General features: G+C 41.6%; 1 protein-coding gene across 1 annotated transcript in view; it reads right to left on the bottom strand.

The window, feature by feature from the left end:
- Positions 1–351: 351 nt before the first annotated feature.
- The window catches only part of LOC120019577 (ectonucleotide pyrophosphatase/phosphodiesterase family member 1-like), a 67,363-nt gene continuing 48,025 nt past the window's right edge, over positions 352–19,689 (bottom strand). The window contains exons 17-25 of the mRNA XM_038962886.1: positions 18,242–18,329; positions 17,602–17,786; positions 17,323–17,362; positions 17,079–17,233; positions 15,224–15,359; positions 14,901–14,975; positions 2,207–2,339; positions 1,875–2,019; positions 352–1,293 (exon numbers count right to left, since the gene is read on the bottom strand). Of these exons, the coding sequence (XP_038818814.1) occupies positions 1,141–1,293; positions 1,875–2,019; positions 2,207–2,339; positions 14,901–14,975; positions 15,224–15,359; positions 17,079–17,233; positions 17,323–17,362; positions 17,602–17,786; positions 18,242–18,329 (1,110 nt within the window). The 3' untranslated portion in view covers positions 352–1,140. The remainder of the gene's footprint in view (positions 1,294–1,874; positions 2,020–2,206; positions 2,340–14,900; positions 14,976–15,223; positions 15,360–17,078; positions 17,234–17,322; positions 17,363–17,601; positions 17,787–18,241; positions 18,330–19,689) is intronic.

A 19,689-nucleotide genomic window follows, 5' to 3' on the forward strand; every position in this document is an offset into this window, starting at 1 on the left:
GAGAAATTCAATCTTCGTTGGCACTTAACTGGACAATAAGGAAGGTGTTTTAGGTTAACCCATGTCACAGTGCCCTTGACTTGTCAGTTGCTTGTGGTGGATGAATTAGTAGACACACTTCTGAAAAAGTGGTTGACATCTTCCAATTCTGAATGTCAATAGAACACCAACTAACAGGAAGTGATTTTCCCTGTGACAGTGTTGCCCCCGAATGGAATGTTCATTAACATCGGATTTTATGTACTGGATCTAGATGTTTTATTGTGTATGTATTTTTTTAAGAGTCATTCTTTTGGTAATACTTTCAGTTACTGTCATGGCACAAAGCACATTCACAAACACTAGTCCTATCAATAATTTAATCCCAGTTGCCGACGTCAAACTTTCACAACCTTACATTTACAGTTACAGAGCAATAAAAAACATCAATATTAACAAAAACTATAATCAAGTCAAACATACAATGACAACATTTGGCAAGTGCGAGCATAAACATTTTCTGTTATTTGTTCTCGTAGAACAAACACTTTTTACTTGTCACTAAATTCTCATTTTGGCGTAAATGCCATGTCTTTCAGCCAACTCCCCAAATCACATCTCAAGAGTAAAAAATAATGGCAGTGTTTCAGTCCTTCTGCAAATGGCCGATACTAACGTTTCCATTCCAGAACGTCTCAGATTTCCTGAACATGTCCCAGCTATTATAATCACTTTGTCATAGTGGGGAACGACTGTTCCCCTCTCTTTTCCCTGGGATGAACAAGTGGTGTTTGGGATTCAGCAGAGCAGTACATGACTTTTTGGTACAATGTTCTGGTAAAGTCCAAACTGACAAAGGTCTATTATATTAGACTGATAACATGGCTTCTTTCTTTTTTCCACACAAAGTCTTTATGTATGTTTAATGTTGCTGGTTTGAAGTTTGAGGGATTGAAGGCCAAATGACTTTCAGGCGGTTTCTGACTTAAACAGAACACTTTACTCATTTTTATGCACTTAAAAAGAAGGATTACACCTTTTTGTTTCATGGGATCCAGAACTACACGTTTAGCCCAAAATGTTTTACCTTCATATTTGTATAATAAGGCCCAATAATAAAATGATAGTACCAATACCCCCCTGACGTGACTTCATGGGATCTTAGAAAGTCTGTAAAAATGTCTTGAGCTGTAGTGTTTCCTCCACTGATATCCTGTCGTGGTAGAAGCCGAGTCCAGTAAGGAGCTCTACGTCTCGGACCCGGGCAGCGTGGAACTGGGCCCACTCCTGAACCCACTGGAAGTCTGAGCCATTCTGAGGAGACAGGGAGAGGAGGGCTTATTCACTGTAACAATGTTCATAGATTATAAGCATCTTTGCAAACATTACCTCCAGAACTAGGTCAAATACACATATACTTTCAAATACCTTAACATAATTGAGGTGCACTTGATTAAGTTCGGAATTTGCACTTCTGGGACCATTTCATTGGTTGCATTGTACAGGACAAACTAAATGAAGTGGTATTTAAAAGTATTTTACATTTGCAACCGCTGTGAAATGGCTAGCTAGTTAGCGGTGCACACTAGTAGCATTTCAATCGATGAGTCATTCGCTCCGAGACCCTGAAGTAGTCCTTTCCCTTGCTCTGCAAGGACCGCTGCTTTTTTGGCGCTATAGGTAACATTGCTTCATGGGAGGCAGTTGTCAATGTGTTCAGAGGGTCCCTGGTTCAAGCCCAGGTTGGGGCGAGGAAAGGGACAGAAGCAACACTGTTAAACATACAGCCTCTATTTGACCCGGTTCTGATCACATTAGATTTCCTTAAAAGGATTCCAGGTGACCCTACAGGAAACAAAAAGAGTACAGCTAGACAGACAGCCGATGTGACTCACAGCGCAGGTCTCAGTGTGGTCAGGTCTATGGGGGAGGATGAAGGATGTGGTCTCCAGACGACCCTGGCAGTCAGCAGGGGAGAAGGACGAGTTCCCACAGCTGGTCAAGATCACATAGAAGTGAGTGGGGATGGGAGCCTCATGTCTGCAGGATGGAGAGAGATATGATTAGAGAGGCGAATAGGCCATGGTCAATACTGTGTTATAGCATTGTATCCCCTGCTAAATGAGTTAAATATCAAATCTGAAATAAATAAATGTAATAGATTACAACTGCGAATAAAATAAAAAAAACACACCCACAAAGAAACTCATGGTTGATGACCACTTACAGTGTGCTAACCGTGGGAGCATCAAAGTGTCCATCGTAGTGCTGGTCAAAGATAGGTCCACTGACAACATTGACCCCGTTCAGCTGCTGGGAATATTTCACCAGGAGGACATCATGGAAGTACATCCAAACATCTGAAAATATATGATCATATTTGTGAAGCCACGGATTTACAAGCCATATCGGACTGTCTGAGTAACTCAGTAATGTATTCAGGGCCTGTATTCACAAAATGTCTTAGAGTAGGAGTGCTGATCTAGAATAGGTTTTCCCTTTTAGATCGTAATGAATGTGAACAAATGGACAGGGGGATCTGCACTCCAACTCCAAAGGTTAGCATTTTCGTTGTTCTGGAGGCAGCTCTGCAGAGTGGTCACTAGAGCCACAAAGTCATAAAATCTAACCCCACTGCTAACCCGAATGCCTAACCCTAATCTTAAATTAAGACCAAAAAGCACATTTTTGTTTTCATGAATTTTTACAATAGCCAATTTTGACTGCAGCGGGCCTATCTCAGGGGAAATCGCTCAGTTTTGCCTCCAGACAAAATACTTTTTACAATAAAAGTGAATCTGCATTACAATCCCAGATCTGTGTTGACTTCCACCATCTGCCACCAGAGCGCAGTGTCTGTAAAGTTATCAACAGAGTGCCTCTTCTTGGAGGCCAATTTATGGGGGAAATAAAGGTAATCATATATCATACTTCGTAAACCACCTTTAATGATGGATTTGATTTCTCGGTGTCCACGGGCATCAACAACATTCAACACAACATCCAACACTCTCACTTTGATCACTATGGAATCCAGAGGGTGGCATCGTATTAAACAATCCTAACCACTAACATGTAAAACTCTGTGCCTGCATCCCAAATGGCACACGATCCCCTGCGTGGTGCACTACTTTTGACCAGAGCCCTATGGAAGCGGATCAAAAGTAATGCACTATAAAGGGAATATAGTGCCATTTTTGGACGCAAGCCTGTGGTAATCTCAATTTCACGTCAACCAGAAGCACACACTTTCCCCTCTAGTAAGCAACACATTGATGGTTTATGATGCATTAGCCACAAGTTGTTACAGGAATGTAACGTCGCAACAACCTCAGGCACTCACAATCGGCGTTACATGCCAAAGCACAGAGTACAAAAAGGAGGGGGATTTTGAACATACATCTCCCTTACGTTACAATAGCATAGCAAGAACGTACTGTTGTCGAGACAGTTACACCGCATGGTAATTGAAGAATACAATACTAAAGAGAGTTTTTAGGGAATGGGCTAGGTTTTTAATCGTGACCTCTATCTGGTAAATAGTATCGAAGCACCCTACTGCACTACTGTCCCCTAAACACAATGTAAGAAGAGATCCTATGTCTACTGAATCAATGGCTCACTATGACCGCGGTCAGATTACGATCACAATTCACTGGGAAGCGTTTACATAGAGACCAATCGGAGAACTCAATTGGGCTAGAAATAAACCTCAAACACTGATCCTAAATCTACGGCTTGTTGGTAAGATTTTAAAATGTTCGCTAGGGAGTCAGAGGATTCAGCAGATTCCTGCTATTCAACTAGAACCTCAGAGTGTAGTAAATATTGTAGGATGTCACAGGAAATGTATACTTTGTGATTAGAACAGGTCCTGGAATGTTCATGTTTTGAGTGAAAATTCGTACTTAATTGGCCGAGGCTAGTTCGAAATAGAATAGAACGTTCCATCCCATAAGAGTACGCCTAATAGTAAGAGTAACTCTATTAGAAATGAGGTGGCAGCCTTGGATGATTGCTCCTATACATTTATTAGTTATTCACGGTTTTAAGTGTTTATGAATTTTATGAAGCGTTTGATTTAGGAAGCCGATTAAGAATAGATTACTTTGATCTAGACATTCGTGACTTTGAGGGTAAATGATTTCCTTCCTTGATACCCTCGTGCGCCTCGACTCAGGGTCCTTGTTGATTTATTTTGTATACAAAGCCCACAGACAAGAACGGTACCCTACTGTACATGCCTCTAGTACGCACCCCACATTTCTGAAGAAGGGATTACCGTACACACAATTTCTAAGACCGAAGTGCCTTTGTACTGGTGAAACAGACTTTGAAAGTGAGGCTATGAAAATGTATAGACCGTTTGAAGCAAGCCACTCTCAGTAGAGTACGTACCACTGATGAGACCTCATCCAGAAGGGATAAAAAACAAAAAACATTCACGTTTCCTCACCGTTACATATTCTCCTTTGAGTTATGACATCAAGGTAGTGATTAAGAAACATTGGAATGTGCTCATGGCTGATCCTGCATACCAAACAAAAAATGTTTTCACTCTACAGGGCCAGGAATGTCAAGGACTTCATTGTTTGGGCTGACACTCATGTTCCCCCGAAAATAAATGATGGAAGACTGTAACTGGTATACATTGCCTCTTATTTGTGTTCGATACCCCCATCTAGTGGTGTCTCTAGCTCCCTACTCGTAAAATCCTGTCTGATTTATTCTGAGGAAATATTCACATGGTATATGTAAAAGCAATAATTGAGGATTTCTCTGTCCTCTTTTGTATATCATTTAGATTATGCATTCTACTGTACTAGGTATAGTTAGCTAACACACTTTAGTACATCGCACTGTAAATGTACATTTTACCTTATTTTAGCGCCCCAAAAACGTAATACTTCCAGGTCAACAGTAATATGAATACCATTGTAAAGCATAGTTTCTCCCCTTTCCAGCAAAATCTATGACGAGACATTCATGCTGACCGTCTCTGCATGATTGAAGGAGGCAATGAGGTCCGTCAGGTCTTTTTTAAAAACAAGCAAAACTTTTCGTATCACGAGAAATCTACTGCGTGATACGGAAAGGGGGAGATAAGCTGTGTGGGGGAAATGGCTTTTTTCACCCGATCTGTCCAACTTATCACCTCTAAAATGTAAATAAAACACTATAAAGAGTTTATATAATGTGTCATTACATACATATTTGAAGGTTTGTGTCAAATTTGAAATTGGGTTTTTAGGGCGGCGCTAAAGTTATCTTCAGAAGTAAACAGCGGCTGTCACGGCTTTTGAGAGTCATGATTGCTTGCAGGAAGGGGAAGACCATCCTCCTCAGTGAAATTTCATTTAAAAATAGTGAAACATTAAAAAAAAGTTATCCTTTTTAGATAAAACTATACTAAATATATTCATAGGTCACCAAATAATTGGTTAAAATACACTGTTTTGCAATGAAGGTCTACAGTAAATTCAACAGCACTGTCTGAGCTAGCACCATGGTGTAGCCGGAGGACAGCTTGCTTCCATCCTCCTCTGGCTACGTTGATTTCAATACAAAAACTAGGAGGCTGGTAGACATGCATGGTAATTATGACCACTTCCGGGGGATGTCCTCCAACCAATCAAAGCTTTTGCAGTATGAACTGACATGTCCATCCAATCATAGATGTAGGATCAGAGAATTAACCTATTGTATTGGGATTGTGCAACAGAGCATTATGGGGGTTCTATGTGTTAAGAACCCCTTTCATTATCTGGGGTACACGGAAAGGTGCGAATTAAAAGCGAAGGTAGACCTTTGCCTGAGATCAGTTTCATGAAGGATGAAAAGGTGAGGGCGTTCAATACCAACTGGTATCAAACGTATAGCTGGTTAACAGAGAGCCTATCATCAAGTTGCCTGTATTTGCACGTTAAGATTCTTTACATGCTGAACATCTTTTCTGGGATGTTGAAAACAATTCCGAATGATAGCTTCCATCGCATCATCCATTTAAAAAAAAAAGTTAGATTAAAAGAGAGAGGTTGACGCAGCGTATTTTTTTCCCGCGTGCGCTCAAGTAGGCTTTCCACTTTCCTCCGGTATTTCTTTTGCGAAAATAACAATCACTCCGGACAGACACCAGCAAAAACTCATGACAAATGTTGCAGCAGCCTAGGCCATACCTAAACATTAGAAATCTGACATGCTGTATGGGATGAAAACGAGACAATTTTTCCATCTGATCAACTGTAGACTACTAATAAGAGCAGCTGCATACAGCCTATGCGCCCAGTCCGTCTGGTCAAGGTAACTAAATTGGTCATTTATAGTCCATTTTGTGTGTCAGGAGAAAATGTGAATGTGATCAAATGTTGATTATATTCAAAATTGGGTTGGCAAGGCTGCCTATGATTAATTTTGGATTAAAAACGTAATCAACATAAGTGATGACAGATGTGAGTAAATGTTTTATAAGGCCTACAGTTGTATAGGCCTGCATGATGCAAACTTGCATAACGCAAGCTCAACCCTGTGAGTTCTATTGTCTATCAGTTGTTGTCTGTGTGTCTGGGTAGAGGAAATCCCCCTCCTTATCTAGTCTAAATATAATTTATATGAACAAATAGAAGGTAGCTGCAGTTTGAATGGGTTCTTCCCCCCAGGGAAAGGAGTTTTTCCCAGGAGTTTAAAATCATGTGACCTGATTAGCAAAAACTGGTCCCGTCATAGCCCATATAAAACCTTTTTACAACTGATTAATCATGTCATACCTTATAGGGTTCAGAGTTTTCCTAGTTAGGTTAACATAAGGGAAAACTCCAGGCCCCAGGAGGTAAAAATGTCCCCACTGCTCTGGGACCTATGGTGCCACCAGTTGACAGTTATTGTCAGGTATGTGAATGATCAGGGCTTTATTCAGGAATGTTTTTTGGGCTACTTTGATGTGTCAAGTGGGCGACATGCTTGCTGTGTTTGACTTTATGAATTTTGAGAACTTCATAGAGAAACTCGTTGTCCAAACCTACGATGGCGCCGCGTTAATGGAATGCATCTGCTATTTGTAGTTACAGGCAAGTCCCCTCATGTTCCATGATTTAAGAGGTGATGACCACTCCACTCCACTACCATTGTCAACTTTCTCCTGACATGAACTGAAGCAATGTCTCATGTACCTTCTCATCCACTGGCACATTAAATGTTTCCTCTCCAAGCACTGTGAGTAGACCTGTCAATTTTCTCTCATTACTATATGTAGAGTAAATCACATACACAATCACATTATTACACATAAATTATTTTACTCCTTGCTTGGACTAACTCATTCTTAGCTCTTTTGTCTAACTGTGTAGTGTCTTGTGTTATTGTTTTTTGTCTTTTGTCTTCCCAGTAAAATCCTGTCCTGGTCAAGCCTCTGAACACCTCAACTCACACCTCATACCCTCATTCAATCACTGCTGTGATCCCTTTCCAACACTGTAAGTAGCCTTCTCATTCCCCATAATATTGTACTATAAATGTCTTTATTAAATGTTTTAGGTTAAAATACATTTTTCTTTGATTTTTGAAACACTTTGTGGTTTCCGTGTGTTCCGCGCCTATACCGTGGGTCTCCCATCCTCCTCAATTTGTCAAGTCACCAGCCTCCACAGATTCAGATGTACAATTGACTAGGTATCCCACCTTACCCTGTTCCTGTCCCTTTCTTGTTTTTAATCTGTGAGAGAAGCGCTACACCTGGTGGTGAGAGGCTGTACGACACAGAATGAGTAGCAATATGGGTGCTGTATGTTACGTCATGACACGTCACCATTTAACGTACAGTGTCAGAGGGGTCAGTTTTTTCTACTTTTCTCCAATACTATTCGGGGCATTACCATGTCAATCAACACTTGAATAGAAACGTAGTTCACGCCCCAGATTTTGATGCCGCTACAGTCCCATTAGTTTTAATTGCAGCCTCGTTTGAATGCCGCGGTTACGCAAATTTGCACGGAATGGGGTTGGTCAACAGTACTGATTTATAGATTTTCTGATGCATTTTCTTGTTTGATCATGTGATATGCAATTATTCTTGAAAAAGAAGCCAGGGGCCTGCCTCGTTTATCGATCAGGCACAAATCTGTGCGTAAACTATGAGTGTGTTTATTATCAACGCAATGTGTGAAATTGATCAATTGATCAATTTCCATGCAACATATCAAATCAAAGTTTATTTGTCACACGCGCCGAATACAACAGGTACCTTACAGTGAAATGCTTACTTACAGGCTCTAACCAATAGTGCAAAAAAGGTATTAGGTGAACAATAGGTAGCTAAAGAAATAAAACAACAGTAAAAAGACAGGCTATATAAAGTAGCGAGGCTACATACAGACACTGGTTAGTCAGGCTGATTGAGGTAGTATGTACATGTAGATATGGTTAAAGTGACTATGCATATATGATGAACAGAGAGTAGCAGTAGCGTAAAAGAGGGGTTGGCGGGTGGTGGGTGTCGGGACACAATACAGATAGCCCGGTTAGCCAACGTGCAGGAGCACTGGTTGGTCGGCCCAATTGAGGTAGTATGTACATGAATGTATAGTTAAAGTGACTATGCATATATGATAAACAGAGTAGCAGCAGCGCAAAAAAGAGGGGTTGGGGTGGCACACAATGCAAATAGTCCGGGTAGCCATTTGATTACCTGTTCAGGAGTCTTATGGCTTGGGGGTAAAAACTGTTGAGAAGCCTTTTTTTGTCCTAGACTTGGCACTCCGGTACCGCTTGCCATGCGGTAGTAGAGAGAACAGTCTATGACTGGGGAGGCTGGGGTCTTTGACAATTTTAAGGGCCTTCCTCTGACACCGCCTGGTGTAGAGGTCCTGAATGGCAGGCAACTTAGCCCCAGTGATGTACTGGGCCGTACGCACTGCCCTCTGTTAGAGGTTGACCGATTAATCGGAATGGCCGATTAATTAGGGCCGATTTCAAGTTTCATAACAATCGGAAATCGGTATTTTTGGACACCGATTTGGCTGTTTTTTTTTTACACCTCTATTTAACTAGGCAAGTCAGTTAAGAACACATTGTTATTTTCAATGACGGCCTAGGAACGGTGGGTTAACTGCCTCGTTCAGGGGCAGAACGACAGATTTTTACCTTGTCAGCTCGGGGGATTCAATCGTGCAACCTTACAGTTAACTAGTCCAACGCTCTAACCACCTGAGTACATTGCACTCCACGAGGAGCCTGCCTGTTACACGAATGCAGTAGAAGCCAAGGTAAGTTGCTAGCTAGCATTAAACTTATCTTATAAAAAACAATCAATCATAATCACTAGTTAACGACACATGGTTGATGATATTACTAGTTTATCTAGCGTGTCCTGCGTTGCATATAATCGATGTGGTGCGTATCGTTGCTCCAATGTGTACCTAACCATAAACATCAATAACTTTCTTAAAATCAATACACAGAAGTATATATTTTTAACCCTGCATATTTAGCTAAAGGAAATCCAGGTTAGCAGGCAATATTAACCAGGTGAAATTGTGTCACTTCTCTTGCGTTCATTGCACGCAGAGTCAGTGTATATGCAACAGTTTGGGCCGCCTAATTTGCCAGAATTTTACGTAATTATGACATAACATTGAAGGTTGTGCAATGTAACAGGAATATTTAGACTTATGGATGCCACCCGTTAGATAAAATACGGAACGGTTCCGTATTTCACTGAAAGAATAAACGTCTTGTTTTCGAGATGATAGTTTCCGGATTCGACCATATTAATGACCTAAGGCTCGTATTTCTGTGTGTTATTATGTTATAACTAAGTCTATGATTTGATAGAGCAGTCTGACTGAGCGGTGGTAGGCAGCAGCAGGCTCGTAAGCATTCATTAAAACAGCACTTTCCTGCGTTTTGCCAGAAGCTCTTCGCTGTGCTTCAAGCCTATCAACTCCCGAGATTAGGCTGGCGTAACCGATGTGAAATGGCTAGCTAGTTAGCGGGGTGCGCTCTAATAGCGTTTCAAACGTCACTCGCTCTGAGACTTGGAGTAGTTATTCCCCTTGCTCTGCATGGGTAACGCTGCTTCGAGGGTGGCTGTTGTCGTTGTGTTCCTGGTTCGAGCCCAGGTAGGAGCGAGGAGAGGGATGAAAGCTATACTGTTACACTGGCAATACTAAAGTGCCTATAAGAACATCCAATAGTCAAAGGTTAATGAAATACAAATGGTATAGAGAGAAATAGTCCTATAATAACTACAACCTAAAACTTCTTACCTGGGAATATTGAAGACTCATGTTAAAAGGAACCACCAGCTTTCATATGTTCTCATGTTCTGAGCAAGGAACTTAAACGTTAGGTTTCTTACATGGCACATATTGCACTTTTACTTTCTTCTCCAACACTTTGTTTTTGCATTATTTAAACCAAATTGAACATGTTTCATTATTTATTTGAGGCTAAATTGATTTTATTGATGTATTATATTAAGTTAAAATAAGTGTTCATTCAGTATTGTTGTAATTGTCATTACTACAAATAAATAAAATAAAAATTGTCCGTTTAATCGGTATCGGCTTTTTTTGGTCCTCCAATAATCGGTATCGGCGTTGAAAAATCATAATCGGTCGACCTCTACCCTCTGTAGTGCCTTGCGGTCAGAGGCCGAGCAATTGCCGTACCAGGCAGTGATGCAACCAGTCAGGATGCTCTCGATGTTGCAGCTGTAGAACCTTTTGAGGATCTGAGGACCCATGACAAATCTTTTTAGTTTCCTGAGGGGGAATATGCTTTGTCGTGCCGTCTTCACGACTGTCTTGGTGTGTTTGGACCATTCTAGTTTGTTGTTGATGTGGACACCAAGGAACTTGAAGTTCTCAACCTGCTCCACTACAGCCCCGTCAATGAGAATGGGGGCGTGCTCGGTCCTCATTTTCCTGTAGTCCACAATCATCTCCTTAGTCTTGGTTACATTGAGGGATAGGTTGTTATTCTGGCACCATAAAGGCTGTCTCGTCGTTGTCGGTGATCAGGCCTACCACTGTTGTGTTGACAGGCTATCTAGATCATACAATTTGTTACGATAATAATCCACATTAAGTACAATAATTTGTTAAATTAGAGGCATGTGTGAAAGTGAAACCTTTATTGAAATACTAAAAACAGACAGATAATGGAAGATTTGGCAAACGCTGCACTTTGCAGAGAGCGCGTTTTTAGAGATAGGCGAGATTTTTTGGTGCAGAAAGTACAGATGGCTCATCAGATATAATTTCCCAAAACCAATTTTATAGGATTTTTGGGAGGATTTGAGACCTACTTTAAAAAGGCAAACACATGATTCAGATGTGCATCCAAGTGCTATCCACCCTAGGGTTTTTGGCAAAGGGCACTTTTCAACAGGAGCTTGCCGATTGGCATTTTGCAGCCCTTTGGATGCAATCATCAGCAAAACTAACAGTAACATATAAAATGTTCATACACCATCACACAACAGGTTGAAGTCAAGAGGGGTTTCTTTGCCATGATGCCATCAATGGGTTCCCAAATACGAACGGAGGCATAGACGGCCCCCACGTCGCCATAAAACAACCATCCCAGAACGATTTCAACTATGTGAACAGAAAGGGCTTCCACTCTTAATGTGATAGGTCATTTGAAGCGCAAAAGACGCTGATGAATATGGTGGCAAGGTGGCCAGGTGGAACGCACTACTCGTTCATTCTGCAGAACAGCAATGTTGGCCTATAAGCCTACAGGAGGGGGCCGTTGAGGATGGATGGCTTATTGGTGAGTGTTGCCTACTCATTTAAAGTATATTTGCGATTGCTAAAGCAACTTGAATTGTCCTAATGGTCCTCTCTATGTTTTTATTTTTACTGGTCAAGGCACAACTGAGCGAATAAAACCTTTTGGTTGTACTCAATCTCTGACACTAGCACCTCTATTTCAGTCTCTAAACATTTTTTTTTCTGGTTGCGCAATTGTATTTCATGGCTATGGCATTGTATATTCCACACGGGCTTTCAAGGGAAGATTTTGACCATATATGGCTAATTAGAGGCATTTTGAAATGCAAATAGCCGAGGTCTTGCACGAGCACTGAGACCAATTGGTATTTCTCAATCTCCTAACGGTGTGCGTAAAAAAAGAAGAAGATTAGATTGTTTGATTAACCACACCTTTTCTATGTGTACCAACATTCCAAATTCCATTCATAAGTAGTATTTAAGAATAGTTTCTATATATATTGATAAATGAGGCCTCAAGTACGTGTGCCGACGATTTACACTGATCATGGCCTGAAGCCGAAATGTTTTAATAAACATCTTTATTTTGCATTCAAATCTCAGTTTTGGATTTATTCCTGTTTTCAACAGCGTGAAGGTCACCATCTGTTCCATTGGCTTTCCCTCCATAAATGGCCGAAAGTAACACATGTGGAGAGCGCACAGCAGAAAACAGACAACTTCTAAAACACCCTGAATCACATCATTGCAGTTTACTTCCCAAAACAGGGGGTTAGGATGCATGCACAGCAGAGGATACTGGTGGTAGGAGCTATAAAAAGGACAGGCTAACTGTAATGGCATGAATAGAAAAGTACCAAACACATGTTTGACTCCGTTCCATTCCAGCCATTACAATGAGCCCATCCTCCTATAGCTCCTTCCACCAGCCTCCACTGATGCACAGGATAAGGAGTGGATTTCACTTAGACTCAAAGAGCTGATTAAAAAGCAGACAGAAAGCCTTCAGTGAAAAAGACTTGCCCTACAGCACACTGAGGAACAAAACCCAGAGAGATCAAAGCAGCAACATTCTACCACACCAAAATCCCCAAAGAACAAGAGGGAGATCCCAGCCACATGGTACCATCAAATTAAATCCCTGACCAGCACTAAAAAGACAATCTCCATCGGGTTCAACCCAGACAACCATTCTGTCATTGCCAATGCTATATAAATGACACGTTTTCATCGGTCACCACATCATTACCACCACTAAACCTGTCAGACCTACCTGCATTCTTGCCAGCTATGCCACTCCCTACTGTTGAACAACAGGAAATGCACAGGAGACTACTCTCCGTTCCAACCAGAAAAGCCACAGGTCCAGATTCATCAGGAAATTTGTAGTTGAAATATCCATCCCCCCTGACAGTCATCTTCAACACCTCCCTGTGTGAAGGAGTAGTTCCACATCAATGGAAAGAGGCAATAGTGGACCCCTTGCCGAAAAGTAATCTACAGAGCCTTGACCAGCTACGGCCCTTCTCACTCACGCCTCTTCTGGCAAAAATGTGTGAAGGTTTTGTTGCTGAATGGGCAACACAGGATACCCAAAAGAACCATCTCCAACCAACAGTTTGGCTGCCTCAAGGGATGCTCAACCACCCAGTGCCTTGTAAGCATTGCAGACTAGCTGCAGAACAGCACACACCAGAGGCACTTCCAGCACATGGGTCCTGACAGACTAAAACAAGGTCTTTGATCTTGTGGATCACACCATTGCAATTATCTGTCAGACCAGAGATCATGCCAGGGATTTTGTAACTTCCATTCCGTCCGTAGCCAAGTGACAAAATACCATGAGACTCTATCCTGCGCCCGAGAACTCTCCTATGGCCTCCCCCAGGGCACACCACTTGGTCCAAATGTATTCGTGGCTCACGTCAATGGTGCATCAGATGATACGCTATCCAACTCCTGGGCCTTTGTGGATGACCTGAACCTCATCGAATCAAGACACATACAGTTGAAGTCGGAAGTTTACATACACTTAGGTTGGAGCCGTTAAAACTCGTTTTTCCAAACACTCCACAAATTTCTTGTTAACAAACTATAGTTTTGGCAAGTCGGTTAGGACATCTACTTTGTGCATGACACAAGTAATTTTTCCAACAATTGTTCACAGACAGATTATTTCACTTATAATTCACTGTATCACAATTCCAGTGGGTCAGACGTTTACATACACTAAGTTGACTGTGCCTTTAAACAGCTTGGAAAATTCCAGAAAATGATGTCATGGCTTTAGAAGCTTCTGACAGGCTAATTGATATCATTTGAGTCAATTGGAGGTGCACATGTGGATGTATTTCAAGGCCTACCTTCAAACTCAGTGCCTCTTTTCTTGACATCATGGGAAAATCAAAAGAAATCAGCCAAGACCTCAGAAAAAAAATTGTAGACCTCCACAAGTCTGGTTCATCCTTGGGAGTAATTCCCAAATGCCTGAAGGTACGACGTTCAGCTGTACAAACAATAGTATGCAAGTATAAACACCATGGGACCTCAGAGCCATCATTACCGCTCAGGAAGGAGATGCGTTCTGTCTCCTAGAGATGAACGTACTTTGGTGCGAAAAGTGCAAATCAATCCCAGAACAACAGCAAAGGACCTTGTGAAGATGCTGGAGGAAACAGTTACAAAAGTATCTATATCCACAGTAAAACGAGTCCTATATGAACATAACCTGAAAGGCCGCTCAGCAAGGAAGAAGCCACCGCTCCAAAACAAAACCGCCATAAAAAAGCCAGACTATGGTTTGCAACTGCATATGGGGACAAAGATTGTACTTTTTGGAGAAATGTCCTCTGGTCTGATGAAACAAGTTTTAATGCTAGCTAGCAACTTACCTTGGCTCCTTGCTGCACTCGCATAACAGGTGGTCAGCCTGCCACGCAGTCTCCTCGTGGAGTGCAATGTAATCGGCCATAACCAGCATCCAAAAATGCTGATTACCGATTGTTATGAAAACTTGAAAATCGGACCTAATTAATTGGTCAACCTCTAATACATACATCCCTTATGTGGAAAGTTATTTCCCGAAGCTTCATCTCCATAAGAAAACAAAAATACCCTATTGAGTGTTTGAGCTATTGCATAGCACTGGAGACTTTTCTGTCTCTTTGCCAGCTAGCCTGACCTGCTCACCTTTAAAGGCAGGATACATGGGCACCATGTTGCTGGTAAGTAATGACTCTGCCTCTGTTCCATTGGCACCCAGATCTGCATATAGAGATTTTATGTTAATGTTTCTAACTTAAATAAACAGATAAACACAGACACTTTAAAAACTTCAATTGATTTTAATTATCAACTGGTCTTTAAACATTTTATGGGACATTCCTGATCAAGCATTGGCAGCTGCTGCACAGCTGGCTACGCATGTACACTAATGTGGTACAGGCATTTAGCAAAGGGTGTGGGGGAGGTGATAGGGGTGTAACAAACAAAAAACGTCCTTATGTACTTACTGGGTGGATGCAGCAGGCCGTAGGACAGGGCAGGGTTATCCCTGTATCTGACACAGTTCTGACTAGAGAGCGGTGCCACACGGACGTCTGTACGGACACATGCCTCCGCTACTGGACTCAGTGGCTGGACATTGTTCTGATAGGAGAGACGGGGAGAGAGAGACATAGAAAGAGTTTGTGTTAGAGCCACTATTTCTGCTTAATGATTCCAGTTCTTGAGATCATGTACAAGTTGTGTGGACTTGGTTTCTTTCGTCACCGCCTTTTTGCCCTATACAAGGTGTCGAAAGTATTCCACAGGGATCCTGGCCCATGTTGACTCCAATGCTTCTCCCAGTTGTGTCATGTTGGTTAGATGTCCTTTGGGTTGTGGACCATTGTTGATATACACGGGAAACCGTTGAGCATGAATAACCCAGTAGCGTTGCAGTTCTTGACACAAACCAGTGCGCCTGGCACCTAATACCATACCATATTTTGTCTTGCCCATTCACCATCTGAATGGCACAGATACAAAATCCATGTCTATGGTCTAAAGTCTTAAAAATCTTTCTTTAACCTGTCTCCTCCCCATCATCTACACGGATTGAAGTGGATTTAACAAGTGACATTAATAAGGGTTTATAGCTTATACCTCAGTCTATGCCATGGAACGAGCAGGTGTTCTTAAAACCTCTAAAAGTACTAAGATAACATATTGAATTGTTTTAGGATGGTCATACAATGGATAATTTAGCTATTTGATTTAGAATTTTAGGAACCTTTTAGGTATCAAAACAATACCTATCGCCCATGGAAACGCATTTAATAACACATTCATAAATGCCAAAAAAAGACAAGTCAAAACAAATCCTAAGGAATAAGGTTTTGAAGTGTCTGTCCTATATCTTCCCTCTGTTTGTCTACCTTCAGAAGAGTCCCGTGACATTTGTGGGGGTTGTAGAGCGAAACGGAGAACACCATCGTGTTCGTGAGTCTCCCATTTCCATAGAGTAGTCTTAACAGCTTGTAGATCATTTGGACGCTACAGACGTTTTCTTGAGAAGACGGATTTTCAGGGTGTCTCATGGTCTAATACACACCGCTGTAGCTCGGCCATCTTCCACCATAGATGTGGAAGGCCGACGTTGGCAGATGCAGTGGATTGAGACGTAGCCCATGCAAAAATCTCTCTAGCTTATACTGATGGATTTATGGAGATTTTCTTTATTATGCTACTTATGGTGTGTCAATAGACTTAAGGATTCGTGTTTTATATACTCAGCGTATGATAGTGTTTTTCTGCTTGCTTAGTTAAAAAATAAAAACATACATCATGTAGTTGTTTCCTTCCTTTTACTAGCTTTTAAACAGAAAGTAAATGGAATAAAAGGAGGATGTTGCGAAAGCTCTGAGACAGTTAAAGGAAAATATATACCATAGAGAGACGTCCTCTCTCCGTTAAAACCAGCTCTCTCAGTACTGATTTATGGTGAGGTTCTCGCCACATAATGAGTAACGCGAGATGCTGTGAAAGCCAGCACGAGTGGAGAAGATCTACAGCCAGCTAGCAGGGTCTGGGCGGCAGCTCAGCACTTCACACAGCTTTACAACCTCTTTCATGTCCTGGCCAAAACACTAACAAGAGAGCAGCAAATACAGCCAATGGCATCTCCAACACGACACGCTATCCATCTTTAGACATAAAAGAAAGTGTAATGGTTCAGAACTACGCTCGCATGATGGGAAACATTTGTTAAGATTCTGAAGACTCGCATTAGCTCCCCGGAGCTAATACCTTGGGTTTAGTTTAGCAGGCTAACACACACCTTGGTATGAACACCGGGTCGCTCACACAAGAAGAAAAACGACTCACCAGTGGGTTAATTGTATAGGCGACCCATAAGGGCATGAGAATATCTTTGCTGTAACCGTTGGCGTAGTCGGCGTGGTGAAGGACGCAGTAGTCTGCATTCTCCTGGAGAACCCGAGGGATTCCATATGGTAGGTGAAGGGCCTTGGCTCCGGAATCTGAGGGAGGGGAGGGCTTGATTAAAAATGAAATCTATGACAAAATAGATCCATGATTACGCTATTGAAAATAGACAGTGTGTACTCACTGGAATTAGCCTTGATGAGTTGCCTATTCATAGTCTTCTCCTGAAACAGGCATTTTCAGCATGTTAGTGGGTCTCCTGTGTTTCAATTAGTCAACTTCTGTCCTTCTAATGAGTGCTGCTGGGTTATCAATCATACAAAGTGAGGATAAATATGATTCATACTGAGGATTTGGAGCATTAATGACAGGACAGGCCCTCTGACCCCTCCCATCCCAGCCCTGCTCCATTAGGGAGGATGTGAGTTTGATTACCACCCCCGACTGTACTCCCTGGTCGTACCGCTGCTCTGGTGCGGGCCCTGCAGCTGCAGCCCAGATTGTCAGAGGGGGCGGGGTCACTCGCCTCACAGGTGGAGTCAGAGGAGAGCTCAGCTGGGTACACAGGGAGGTGGGGAGGGTTCTTCAGCAGGTGGTTCAGACTCCCGTGGGTCCCGTTGTTAGGAGCAGGGGGAATGTCCAACAAATCTGACAGGCAGAGAGAGAAAGAGGGAGGAAAAAGAGATTAGACTTGAAAAGGTATTTTCTCTAACTTAGTTAAGCTAACTGTACATAACAGCTGTGTGTCTTGCAGAGGGCAGGTGCAGTGTTGGGACTATGGACTATGCACTCGCACCTGCTGAACTGGTACATCCTCTTCGAAACTTATCACAATGTTGAAAAATAGAAAAGTGGACTCCGAGTTCTGCATAAAAGTTGTTGAAATTACGTCATAATGAGTGTAAAACGAGATTGGCTGCTGGAATGTTTTAACTTTAGAAAAGCAATCCTTTCTTAGCCTCGTTACCAGTATGTTTAGATATTGTTCCACTCCATTGGCAAGAGAAGAAACAGACTGGCACCCAGGCTAATCTTTTCTAGTTATGCAACAGGACATTGCCCCCTGCTCCCATGTTAAACGGTCCATTGACTAACAGGCTTACCACACAGGAGGTTGTAGACTTCAATGTTTTCAAAAGGTGCAACGTTAGTCTTGTATTTCAGCCCTGGTCCATAACCGATGAAAATGGTCTAAAAAATACATAAACAAAATGAACGCACTTTCACAAGAATAATTTACACATGCTATTCATAACAGTGGAGTAAACATGTGTAATGTATATAGTGAAAAAAAACTAACGCTGAACCAAAGAACCACAATTGAACCTTTTGCATGTGCTACATTTTTATTTCCGCCTAAATAATTTATGAGATAGCCATAAACAATAACTGGTAATGTTGCATAGTCTGAAACTCACCCTTCTGGATTAAAAAAAAATTAATTGCTGAGGACACAAGCTCAAATAAATAGTCCAAATGTTATGAAAATTAGATTTTTTCCCTATTCAACAAAAGTGGGGCAATAGAGCTTGAATTGCCTTAAAGTCTTTCTAAATATAGTAAAAATCTAATTATAAACAAGTAACTAAGATTTCACATTGCTTATAATAAATATGATCATACTTAGTGACAGTGCAATATTGGGACTATTTAATGTAACCGACAGCTAATTTTCTCCTAAACATCCACTGAGGAGCTCAGAGACGCCATTGAAATGTGTTCAGACTTGTTACACCTTCAGCTTTATGCACAAAGTGATTTCGTCTCTTGGTAACCTAGACAAAATGGTCTTCTTTCAATTCTATGTGAGAGCAAAATTGCAAGATTGTTATAATACTGTAATTGCATCAAATGGTTGTTTTATGCAACATAATAAGGGGTTGTTAGAACACTCATATGTGTGTGTTCTACTGAAAGTGGGCCTCTGGAAGATTTAACACTGACAGTGGATTTACGATGGATTGGTGATAAAGACGGCATTGCATAGCATGATTAGTGTCTGTGTGCCTGACTGGAAGGTACCAGGGAGAGATGGCTCGGGGCCAGACCCTTGTCTCTACACAATGAGGACAGAATTTACAGCAGATACTGTTTGCTGTGAATTATTAGTAACCTTGTGACCCATTCCATACATCTGTTGTTTGTCATGTAAACTGAAGGGGGTGTGTCTTTGCTATAAAAGGCCATGGTAACTTTTGTCGTTGGGCTCTCACCGAATGTGAGAGCCCAAAATCAGTTAAAAAAAAAAATGTTTGCAAATGTATAAAAAAACATTTACTAAGTACTTTTGTTGAAGCACATTTGGCAGCGATTACAGCCTTCAGTCTATACTAAATATATTTATAAGTCACCAAATAATTTATTAAAATATAGAAGACCATTGCAAAACAGTGTAACTTCAACAACACTGTCTGGGCTAGCACCATGGTTTAGACGGAGGAGAGCTAGCTTCCGTCCTCTTCTGGCTACATTGACTTCAATACAAAACCTAGGAGGCTCGTAGGCCTCACCCCCTTCCATAGACATACATGGTAATTATAACCACTTCCGG

The sequence above is a fragment of the Salvelinus namaycush genome, chromosome 24 (genome assembly GCF_016432855.1).
Source record: "Salvelinus namaycush isolate Seneca chromosome 24, SaNama_1.0, whole genome shotgun sequence".
NCBI classification, from domain to species: Eukaryota; Metazoa; Chordata; class Actinopteri; order Salmoniformes; family Salmonidae; genus Salvelinus; species Salvelinus namaycush.